The sequence below is a fragment of the Tachyglossus aculeatus genome, unplaced genomic scaffold, assembly GCF_015852505.1.
Source record: "Tachyglossus aculeatus isolate mTacAcu1 unplaced genomic scaffold, mTacAcu1.pri scaffold_177_arrow_ctg1, whole genome shotgun sequence".
NCBI lineage: Eukaryota > Metazoa > Chordata > Mammalia > Monotremata > Tachyglossidae > Tachyglossus > Tachyglossus aculeatus.
This window is the reverse complement of record NW_024044898.1, coordinates 237,128-248,516: the sequence shown is the minus strand read 5'-3', so window position 1 is coordinate 248,516 and position 11,389 is coordinate 237,128. Positions and strand designations below refer to the sequence as shown.

The 11,389-nt window shown below is 55.2% G+C and overlaps 1 protein-coding gene across 1 annotated transcript; it reads left to right on the top strand.

Annotated features, from left to right (window-relative positions):
• The first annotated feature begins 825 nt into the window (after positions 1–825).
• On the top strand, positions 826–8,831 carry GALT (galactose-1-phosphate uridylyltransferase). Its single transcript, XM_038742778.1, has 11 exons — positions 826–884; positions 2,921–3,090; positions 3,870–3,945; positions 4,094–4,142; positions 4,415–4,544; positions 5,108–5,164; positions 5,432–5,554; positions 5,639–5,771; positions 6,030–6,113; positions 8,351–8,505; positions 8,665–8,831. The coding sequence occupies exons 1-11, from the start codon at positions 848–850 to the stop codon at positions 8,725–8,727; spliced, it is 1,077 nt and encodes a 358-aa protein (XP_038598706.1). The 5' UTR covers positions 826–847; the 3' UTR covers positions 8,728–8,831.
• The last annotated feature ends 2,558 nt before the right edge of the window (positions 8,832–11,389 follow it).

The following is an 11,389-nucleotide window of genomic DNA, read 5'->3' as shown; positions in this document are numbered from 1 at the left end:
CCACTTGGTTATAGATTGTAAAGTTGCTTTGAGCAGGGCCTTTTACCTGCACAGTACATTTATCTGCAAAGCGCTCCGTCTCCCCCTTCTAATACTAATGATGGCATTTATTAAGCGCTTACTATGTGCAAAGCACTGTTCTAAGCGCTGGGGAGGTTACAAGGTGATCAGGTTGTCCCACGGGAGGCTCACAGTCTTATTCCCCATTTTACAGATGAGGGAACTGAGGCCCAGAGAAGTTATGTGACTTTCCCAAAGTCACACAGCTGACAATTGGTGGAGCCGGGGTTTGAACACGTGCCCTCTGACTCCAAAGCCCGGGCTATTTCCACTGAGCCACGCTGCTTCTCTAGACTGTGAGCCCACTGTTGCGTAGGGACTGTCCCTGTATGTTGCCAACTTGTACTTCCCAAGCGCTTACTACAGTGCTCTGCACACAGTAAGCGCTCAATAAATACGATTGATTGATTGAGGCCTGAGGCTGCGCTGCTTAGCAGGCCTTCCGGCCCAGATCCCGGGGCTCTGAGCCTGCGGAGCAGCTGGCCCCACCCACCGGGGGGTCACATGATCTCGGACGACCAATAGGAGCAGGGCAGTGATAGGGCATCGCAAGTGGGCAGTTGGCCCCGCCCACCGGGGGGGTCACATGAGCGAGGGTGACCAATAGGAGCAGGGCGAGATAGCGGGTCGCAAGCGAGCGCCGAAGAGCAGCCGGCTCCGTCCACCTGGAGGTCACGTGATCTCGAAAGGCCAATAGGAGCTGGGCGAGCAGTATACCTCTCCCACCAGTGGATCACATGATCGCGGGTGACCAATAGGGGCGGGGCAGAGGATCGGAGCTGTAGCGATGGCCGGAGCTGGGTCGGAGCCGTTCCAGGCCAGCGGTACCGGAACACCTCCACTCATTCACTCGTATTTATTGAGCGCTTACTGTGGGCTGAGCACTGGGCTAATCGCTGGAATAATCAGAATAATAACGATGATGGCATTTGTTACGCGCTTACTGTGTGCCAAGCACTGTGCTGAGCGCTGGGGGAGATACAGGGTCATCAGGTTGTCCCACGTGGGGCTCACAGTCTTCACCCCCGCCTGAGTAATCATAATGATGGTATTTGTTAAGCGCCTGCTATGTGCCAAGCACTGTTCTGAGCGCTGGGGTGGATACCGGGTAATCAGGTGGTCTCACGTTGGGCTCACATTTTTTAATCTCCATTTTACAAATGAGGGAACTGAGGCCCAGAGGAGTTAAGTGGCTTGCCGAAGGTCACACAGCTGACAAGTGGTGGAGTCGGGATTAGAATCCAGGACCTTCTGACTCCCAGCCCGGGCTCTTTCCACTAAGTTGCTTCTCAACTTTATAGCCCAAGGAACCCCTCCCCTCTGGGCTTCCCCAGCCCCCTTTTCATTCATTCATTCAGTGGTATTTATTGAGCGATTACTGTGTACAGAGCACTGTATTAAGCGCTTGGAAAGTACAATTCGGCAACATATAGGGACAGTCCGTACGCAACAACGGGAGCACAGCCTAGAAGGGGGAGACAGCCCCTCTTCCTACCGGTCCCCCGTCTTCCCCACCCAGAGATTCCAACTCTGCCACTTGTCCTCTGTGTGACTTTGGGCAAGTCACTTCACTTCTCTGTGCCTTAGTGACCTCATCTGTAAAATGGGGATGAAGACCGTGATCCCCTTGTGGGACAACCTGATGACCTTGTATCTACACCAGTGCTTTGAACAGTGCTTGGCACATAGTAAGTGCTTAACAAATACCATCATTACTGTTATTATTATTATATCCCAAGGAATGGAGACCGCCTCCCCCAACTCCCCCCACTCAGATCTTATATCCCAAGGAACAAGAGACCCCCTCCCCTCTGGCCTCTACCCTGCCTGAACCCACCAGCCCTCCTGCACCCCCCTCCCCCAGGTCTGCTATCCCCAGGAACAGAGTCCCTACCCCCATGGCTTTCTCCAGCCCCTCTCCCCATTTCCCTGGCTTGCCCTGCCCCTCTCCCCCCCACTTAGAGATCTTCTATTTCCAGGAATGGAGACCCTGCCCCCCTTGCCTTCCCCCACCCAGAGATCTTCTATCCCTAGAAACAGAGATCCTGCTCTCTGGCCTCCCCCATCTCCTCTCCCCTGTCCAGAGATCCACTGTCTCCAGAAATGGAAACCCCCTTCTTCTCCCCCATGCCCCCCCAAGTCATTTCCCCACCCAGGCACCCTGTTTTCCCTTCCATCCCGATTCTGGGTCAGTTGGACTCTGGTTGTGGACCCCTGGAGCCTGGGAAAGGTGGTCACTTCCTCGTGTAATGAACCTGCCGGAATTCAGACTCCTCCCACTCAGTCTTTCCTGCAGAGAAGCAGCGTGACATGGTGGATAGAGCACTGGACTGAGAGTCAGCAGGTCATGGGTTCAAATCTTGGCTCCGCCACATGTCTGCTGTGTGACCTTGAGCAAGTAATGTCACTTCTTTGTGCCTCTGTTACCTCATCTGTAAAGTGGGGATTGAGACTGCGAGCCTCACGTGGGACAGGGACTGTGTCCTGCCCGATTTGCTTGTATCCACCCCAGTGCGTATTATAGTGCTTGGCACAGAGTAAGTGCTTAACAATGCCACAATTATTAACAAATGCCACAATTATTTGCTCTCTAGGCTGTATGACGGTGGTCACTTTGTCCATGTAGTGAGTCTGCAGGAACTGTCATTCTGGTTCCTCCCACTCAGCCTTCCCTCTCTAGGCCACGTGCTCCTGGCGCCTCCTCTTCTCTTACACAACCCCATTTTCCCATTCTGTATCGGGCCAGCCCTCCCTGTCCCCCAAATCCCTCCCATTTCCCCAGGCCCGGGAACCCTGAGGGTTGATGGGAGAGGGCGGGAGGGGCTGAGGTGGTCCGCTCACCTGCCTTCTTTGCCCCCAGAGCACCAGCACATCCGTTACAACCCGCTGCAGGATGAGTGGGTGCTCGTGTCTGCGCACCGCATGAGGCGGCCCTGGCAGGGGCAGCTGGAGCCCCCAGTCCCTGAGAACATCCCTCGCCATGATCCCAGTAACCCCCTCTGCCCTGGGGCCACGCGGGCCAATGGGGAGGTGATTGCGCTGGGAATCAGGGAAGGGAACGGAATCAGGGAAGGGAACCTGGGAAGATCCACACCCAGACGTGGGCCCACGGAGGGGGGCTTGGGCACCCAGGTCCCTTGAGGTTGGAGAGGGTCTCTTGGCAGCCAGACTCCAAATGGGGACCAGAGGTGGGTTTTGTTTTTTTCTCTGATTCATGGTATTTGTTAAGCACTTACAATATCCCAGGCACTGTACTAATCTGTGGGGTGCATTCAAGATAATTAGGTTGGACACAGTCCCCGTCCCTCATGGGGCTCACAGTTTTAATCCCTATTTTACAGATGAGGTAACTGAGGCACAGAGAAGAAGCAGTGAGGCCTAGTGGACAGAGCACGGGTCTGGGAGTTAGAAGGACCTGGGTTTTAATCCCGGCTCCGCCACTTGCCTGCCGTGTGACCTCGGGTGACTTTCTTCACTTCTCTGTGCCGCAGTCCCCTAATTTGTAAAATGGGGATAAAGACTGTGGGATGGGGACTGCGTCCAACCTGATTAGCTTGTGTTTTTTCTATTGCTTAGTACAGTGCCTGGGACACAGTAAGCACTTGATGAATACCATTAAGAAACGTTACAGCAGACGAGTGCAGATGGTGGACCCGGGATTAGAACCCTGGTCTTTCTGACTCCCAGGCCTGTGCTCTTTCCACTAGGCCAGGTATTCCATATCCTTTCCGCCCTCCCCATGGGTCTGGATGGGACTCCTGGAGCTTTCTGCCTACCCTCTCGGCTGACCTGCCCTCTCCCACCCATAGGTCAACCCTCTCTACGAGAGCACCTTCCTCTTTGACAATGACTTCCCTGCCCTGCAACCTGATGCCCCCAGCCCTGGTAAACTCTGTGGGAAAGGGGCGGGGAAAGGCTCTGGGGGAACTGTTTGGTGGAGGGTGGGCTGCAGGGGCAGTGCTTGGGGGACGTCTGGTCCTCTGCCCCTTCTCCCCCCACCCCCCCGGTCACCTCACTCCTCCTCTGCCTTCAGGACCCAGTGACCACCCCCTCTTCCGGGCAGAACCAGCTCGTGGAGTTTGGTAACATCCCAGGGCGGTGACCCTGCCACTGTCCCCCATCCATGTCATTCCGGGGTAGTCTTGGGCCCTGCTCATCCCCACCCTTGCCCCATCCCTGCCCCTGCAAGCCAGCCCTCCACGTTCATTCAGTTCATTCGATCGTATTTATTCAGTGCTTACTGTGTGCAGAGCACTGTAGTAAGCGCTCGGGAGAGTATAATACAACAATAAACGGACACATTCCTTGCCCACAACAAGCTTACAGTCTAGACGCCCTGTCCCGTTCTCCCCAGTAAGGTCCTGTGTTTCCACCCGTGGTCAGACATCACTCTGCCCCTCATGTCCGTCCCCGAGATCCGGACTGTCATCGACACGTGGGCCAAGGTGGCGGGGGACCTGGGCGCTGAGTATCCCTGGGTTCAGGTCAGTGGGGCAGGGCTTCTGGGGCTTGGGGGGGACTGACGCCTGGGCTGCCATTGCCCGGTTTGTTCTTGGAGGTGATGATTTTGTCATGCATGGGCGTTGGGAGGTGGGTAAGCGCCCCAGAAGGGAACACCTCCAAGCCCCGTCTGGTCCTCACGCCTGCTGCTGATCACGTAAAGCTCACCTCCTCCAGGAGGCCTTTCCAGACTGAACCCCCCTTTTCCTCTGCTCCTCCTTCCCTCCCCATCTCCCCTACTCCCTCCCTCTGCTCTACCCCCGTCCCCGCCCCACAGCACTTGGGTATATCTATACGTATTTATTATTCTATTTTATTCATGATGTGTATATTTCTATAATTCCATTCATCTATTTTAATGCTATTGAATGCCTGTCTACTTGTCTGTCTCCCCCTTTCTAGACTGTGAGCCCGTTGTTGGGTAGGCATTGTCTCTGTCTGTTGCCAAACTGTACTTTCAAAGCACTTAGTACAGTGCTCTGCACACAGCGGTCAATAAATACGATGAATGAATGAACTTAAACCTCCTTTCACCCCCTCCCACTAGATCTTTGAGAACAAAGGGGCCATGATGGGCTGTTCGAACCCCCATCCTCACTGCCAGGTAAACCACCTCCCCTCCCCCTTCCCCCTACAGTGCCCATCCTGGCATTTACAACGTGTCCGTCCTACCCTTCCCCACCCAATGGCCTCCTCGCTGTTCCGGACATCTGGGAGTCCAAGGGTCCAGTTTGGGGGACCAGGAGAAAGTAGGGGGAAGACCCCCAGTCCCGTGGTTTCCCGAAGCTTGAGGGTCAAGGGGCAGGGGGACAAGACAGGGATGGAATCCCCCTGCTTCCCCCCCACCCGCCTCCAATCCCTCCAACTCCAGGTGTGGGCCAGTAGCTTCCTGCCGGATGTGCCCCGGCGGGAGGACAGGAACCAGCGGGAATACCTGAGTCGTCACGGAGAGCCGCTGCTGCTGGCATACGGGCGCCAGGAGGCCCAGAGGAAGGTGCGGGGGGACGGGGGTCCGGGACACAGAATCGGAGCCTGGGAGGGAGGGGCCACAGGTACCACTCCCCCATCCCACCCCCAGGAGCGGCTGGTGCTAGCCAATGAGGACTGGCTCGTGTTGGTGCCCTACTGGGCCGTGTGGCCCTTCCAGACCCTGCTGCTGCCCCGGCGCCATGTACTGAGACTACAGGATCTGCAGCCAGGGGAACGCGACAGTGAGACCCTTCCCCCGCCCTCAACCCAGGCCCTGCACGCTTCTTCTTTGACTTTCCCAGGCCCCGATACTGGCGTTTTTCCCACTTCTGCCAGGACAGAACTCCAGGCTGGGGGATGGTAGGGCTCTGGGCTGGGGGAGGAGCAGAGTTCTGGATCCGGGGGGTCCGTGCTGGGGTGGTGGGCTTTCCTAGGAAGAAGGGTCTCCGTCGCAGGTGAGGAGAGGGTGGGCCCTCAGAGGCTGGGGCTGTTCTCTCCAGGCCTGGCCGCTATCATGAAGCAGCTCTTGACCAAGTATGACAACTTGTTTGAGACTTCGTTTCCGTATTCGATGGGCTGGCACGGTAAGGCGCCCCATGCGTTGAGTGCGTTTGGAGTCTGGAGCACTGTAATAATAATGATGGTATTTGTTAAGCGCTTACTGTGTGACGAGCACTGTTCTAAGCAGTGGGGTAGATACAAGCTAATCAGGTTGTTCCACATGGGGTTCACAGTCTACGCATCAGGCAGAAACTCCTCACCCTTGGCTTCTAGACTGTCCATCACCTCGCCTCCTCCTACCTCACCTCCCTTCTCTCCTTCTACAGCCCAGCCCGCACCCTCCGCTCCTCTGCCGCTAATCTCCTCACCGTGCCTCATTCTCGCCTGTCCCGCTGTTGACCCCAGCCCACGTCCTCCCCCTGGCCTGGAATGACCTCCCTCCGCACATCCGCCAAGCTAGCTCTTTTCCTCCCTTCAAAGCCCTACTGAGAGCTCACTTCCTCCAGGAGGCCTTCCCAGACTGAGCCCCCTCCTTCCTCTTCCCCTCCTCCCCCTCCCCATCGCCTTACCTCCTTCCCCTCCCCACAGCACACGTATATATGTTTGTACGTATTTATTACTCCATTTATTTATTTTATTTGTATATATTTATTCTATTTATTTTATTTTGTTAATATGTTTTGTTTTGTTCTCTGTCTCCCCCTTCTAGACTGTGAGCCCACTGTTGAGTAGGGACCATCTCTATATGTTGCCAACTTGTACTTCCCAAGCGCTTAGTACAGTGCTCTGCACACAGTAAGCGCTCAATAAATATGATTGAATGAATGAATGAATCCCCATTTTACAGACGAGGTAACCGAAGCACAGAGAAGTTAAGTGACTTGCCCAAGGTCACCCAGCAGACAGGTGGCAGAGTCGGGATTAGAATCCACGTCCTCTGACTCCCAAGCCCAGGCTCTTTCCACTGAACCATCCTGCTTCCCTGTAGCTTCTTCCCTTCTCTGTATTGAGTCCTTACAAGGCAATTAATGGTATTTTTTGAGCATTTCCTATGTACTAAGCAGTGGAGTAAGCCCTTTGGAGAGTCCAATACAGTCGAGCAGGTAGAAAGATCCCTAATCTCAAGGATCTTACGATCTAGAGGGGAGACAGACATTAAAATAAATTACAGGTAGGGGAAATGATGGAGTATAAAGCGCTCAATAAATATGATTGAGGGACTGGGACATAATTGTGGTGGGGTTAGGGGTGGGCTGTATGGAGTACAGACCCAAGTTCGTAGGTGACACGGAAGGGAGGGAGAGTAGCGTGGGAGGTGAGGGGTTAGTCTACTCTCTCAGCCCCACAGCACTTAAGTACATAGTAATTTTATTTATTTGTATTGATGTCTTTCTCCCCTCCACCCCCCATCGAGACTGTATGCTCATTGTGGGCAGGGACTGTCCCTGCTTATTGTTGTATTATACTTTCCCAAGTGCTTAGTGTAGTGCTGTGCACACAGTAAGTGCTCAGTAAATACAATTGAATGAATGAATGAATGAGGAGGTGGGATTTTAGTAGGGCCCACAAGGACTTCCTAGTCAGAAATGGGAAGGGCAAAAGCAATTTAGCACCCAAGACTCTGCCATTGACCGTTTCTTTTTGCAAAAAGAGCCTCATGGCCCTCCCTGTCCCAGGGTGGACTTCCAAGGCCCTGTGACCTTTGCTGAGGTCACCTGGACAACGGCCATTAGGAGTCAAAGTCTTCAAGAGGCAGCGGAGTCTCTGTTTCTGAGAGAACTCCATCCCCTAGGGCACCGGTGTCTCTTACAGACACCCAGGATGGGGCATGTTGAGTTAAAGAATATTAAGTTGTACCAGCCCGGCCTGAGTTGAAACTTGGGTGACGCGCCCAGGCCGGATGCCCAGTGAATTCCCACGTTTCTAGTTGTTCCCATGGGATGCTGGGACTTGTAGTTTCACAGTCCATTGAGCCTCCTAGCCACAGCACCTCCCTTCCTCCTCCTCGGATCTGGGTCGCCCAAAGAGGACAAAGGCAGAGGCTTGGGAGAGGTGGAATCTGCCAGGGTCCTTTGGTCCGTAGCTCTTGGGCACTTGGTCAATCAATTGTATTTATTGAGTGCTTACCGTGGTGCAGAGCACTTCACTAAGCATTTGGGAAAGTACAGCGTGACAGAATTGGTCGCCACTTTCCCTGCCCACAGAGAGCTGACTACAGGGTCAGCTGGCCAACTGCAGGGAGAGGGGTGCTCCACTGTCCAGCTGGTCGGTGGTGAGCCGGGTGAGGGCTGATGCAAGGTCTCCCTTCTGTGCCCCACAGGTGCCCCCACTGGATCTCTCGGGGAGGCCGAGGCCGGGCACTGGCAGCTCCATGCCCATTACTACCCGCCTCTCCTCCGCTCTGCCACCGTTCGCAAGTTCATGGTTGGCTACGAGATGTTGGCCCAGGCTCAGAGGGACCTGACCCCCGAGCAGGTGAGTCTGGAGGTTCCCAGGACCCAGGGGTTCCTGTCCCCCAGCCGCTGTTCAGCCCGGAGTGGAGGGGAGGGGGTTGGGGCTGAGCAAAGGCGGGGGATGAGGGCTAGAGACCGAGGCTGGGGCAGTGGATGAGGGACCCGTAACCCTTTCTCCCAGGCCGCCGAGCGCCTCAGACAGCTGCCGGAGGATCATTTCCGGCAGCGGCAGGAGAAGGCATGAGGGAGGCCGAAGCCGAGCACGAGGAGCAGTTGGCGCACTCAGGTGGCAGGATCCCGGCGGGGATGAGGAGACCTTGTAAAATAAACCCTGCGGGCTTGGCTGTAGCTGCTGTCTGTGGGGTGGGGGGCTTTGGGTTCCCCCCACCTCTGCTTGTTCCCCCACACACAAACACACCCTCGCCACAAAGATCCTCGCTTCCAGAGTGGGTTGGAGGCACGGGCGAAGACCAAGGCCTCCACTTCCCTGTCTGTCTGTGTCTCCCTCCCGACTCCTTCCCTTTCCACCTCCCCCAGGGCTCTTCATGGGGGTCAAGCTGTGGGTGACCAGAGCTGGGGCTGCCTGGATGGGGATAGCCCCCTGCTTCTTCCCCAGGCTTCCTCTCTCTCTCTCTCCACCTCCTGGTTCCCTGAGACCCACAAGCGTGGTTTGGTGGCAAGAGCCCGGACTTGGGAGTCAGAGGTCATGGGTTCTAATCCTGGCTCTGCCACCAATCAGCTGTGTGACTTGGGGCAAATCACTTCACTTCTCTTTGCCTCAGTTACCTCATCTGTAAAGTGAGGATTAAGACTGCGAGCCCCATGTGGGACTATCTGATACCTTGTATCCACCCCAGTTATTAGAACAGTGCTTGGCAAATAGTAAGCGCTTAACAAATACCATCATCTTCCCCTGGCTTTTGCCTATACCCCTTCCCTGGACCTGGTCCTCAGTCCTCTGCCTTTGCCCCTTTATTTGATTTGATTTGATTTTTGGTATTTAAGCGCTTACTATGTGTCAAGCGCTGTTCTAAACGCTGGGGCAGAGACAAGCTAATCAGGTTGGACACAGTCCCAGTCCCACGTAGGGCTCACTCTTTTAATTCCCATTTTAAAGATGAGGTCATTGAGGCCCATAGGAGCGAAGTGACTTGCCCAAGGTCACACAGCAGATGAGTGACAGAGTTGAGATTAGAACTGAGGTCCTTCTGACTCCTTGGCCCGGGCTCTAGCCACTAGACCACTCTGCTTCCTGGGTTTGGGTTTGGGACCCTCCCTATGGTGTACAGACCCCCACCCCAGCCCTGGCTGAGGAAATGGGCAGGACCAGATCAGAGTTAGGCTACCGTCCACACTCCTGAGCATCTTAGCATAGTGGATAGAGGATGGGCCCAGGGAGTCATAAACTGGTGGGTTCTAATCCCGGTTCCACCACTATTCTCCTGTGTGTGACCTTGGGCAAGTCACTTCACTTCTCTGTGCCTCAGTTCCCTCATCTGTGAAATGGGGATTGAGACTGTGAGCCCCACATGGGAGAGGGACCGTGTCCAACCAGAGTTCCTGGTATCCTCCCCAGTGTTTAGTACAGTGCCTGGCACATAGTAAGCGCTTAACAAGTACCATCATTATTATTATAGCCATGGGCTTTGACACTGCGGCCTGGGAAAGCCTCGGGTCTCCCCGGCTGGCCGCTTTGAGCATGGGACCGGAAGAGGGGAGGCCAGTGGCCGGGCGCCAGACCTCAGCGCCCTCGACCTTGTAATCAGCTGTGGCCTTGGCCCCGGCCCAGACTGGATGCTGAGACCGCAACACGCATGGCTGGGAGCAGTGGGGAGACACCCCGCTCCGACTCGTGGGTCCCAGCTGCTGCAAGACAAGGTCGGAGCCTGAGTTCCAGGACCGACCCTGAGGATGCAATTAGGGGGAGGCAGTTAGGAAGGGAGGAGGCAGCTCTGCTTTCCCTCTTGAGTCCCGGGCTCCCTACTCTGGGTGAGGTGTAGGCCTTTGTGGCCACCAAGGATCAGGAAGCCCAGGGCTGCTGTAGGGTCCTAGCCATTCCAGGGCCTCTGGTCCAAGAGACTTGGTCAGAACCCAAGCCGGAGTCTGAGGTGGGCGCTGGTGTCGGGTAATGCCCACCCATGCCACTGGGATGACCCTCTCTAAAGTCAACAGGGCCTGGAACATGTCCCTGGTCACCAGAGGCAGTTGAGTCTCGGGAAGAGACTGTAAGCCCCTTAACAGTAACAGTTTTGGTATTAAGCGCTTGCTATGTGCCAGGCACAGTCCTAAGCGCTAGGGTGGAGACAGGCAAATCAGCTTAGACGGAGTCCCTCTCCCACGTGGGGCTCATGGTCTAGATCCCCGTTTTACAGTTGAGGGAACTGAGGCACAGAAAAGTGAAGTGACTTGCCCAAGGTCACACAGCAGACAAGTGGCGGAGCTGCGACCAGCCCCTTGTGGGTAGGGATCATGTAGACAGCTCTATTGTATTATACTTTTCCAAGTGCTTAATGCAGTGCTCTACACACAGCAAGGGCTCAATACGTAACACTGGTGGATTGAGAAGGGGAGCTGGGAACCAGGATTCCAGGGTCCTGATCTTGGTCTTGCCCTGGGGGATAGGTTTTGCCCTCTGCCCCTCTGGTATCACTCACTCTTCTCTGCTTCTTTAATTCTGGCTGGCAGCCAGGGATGGAAGGCCTTGGCCTCATCCAGCTAAACAATCACATTGTGACTTCTGCCTTCCAAGATCTCTGGTCCTTGTCTCAAATTATCTGTCTGTCCCGGAGCATTCCCATGGACCTCAGTGCTGAAGAAGGAGCAGGGAGGGGGCTGTTGTATCCATTCATTTCCAACTGTTGAACCCAGGGTGAGCAGGGCTGGGAATCTGTCCATACAGCTGTGGA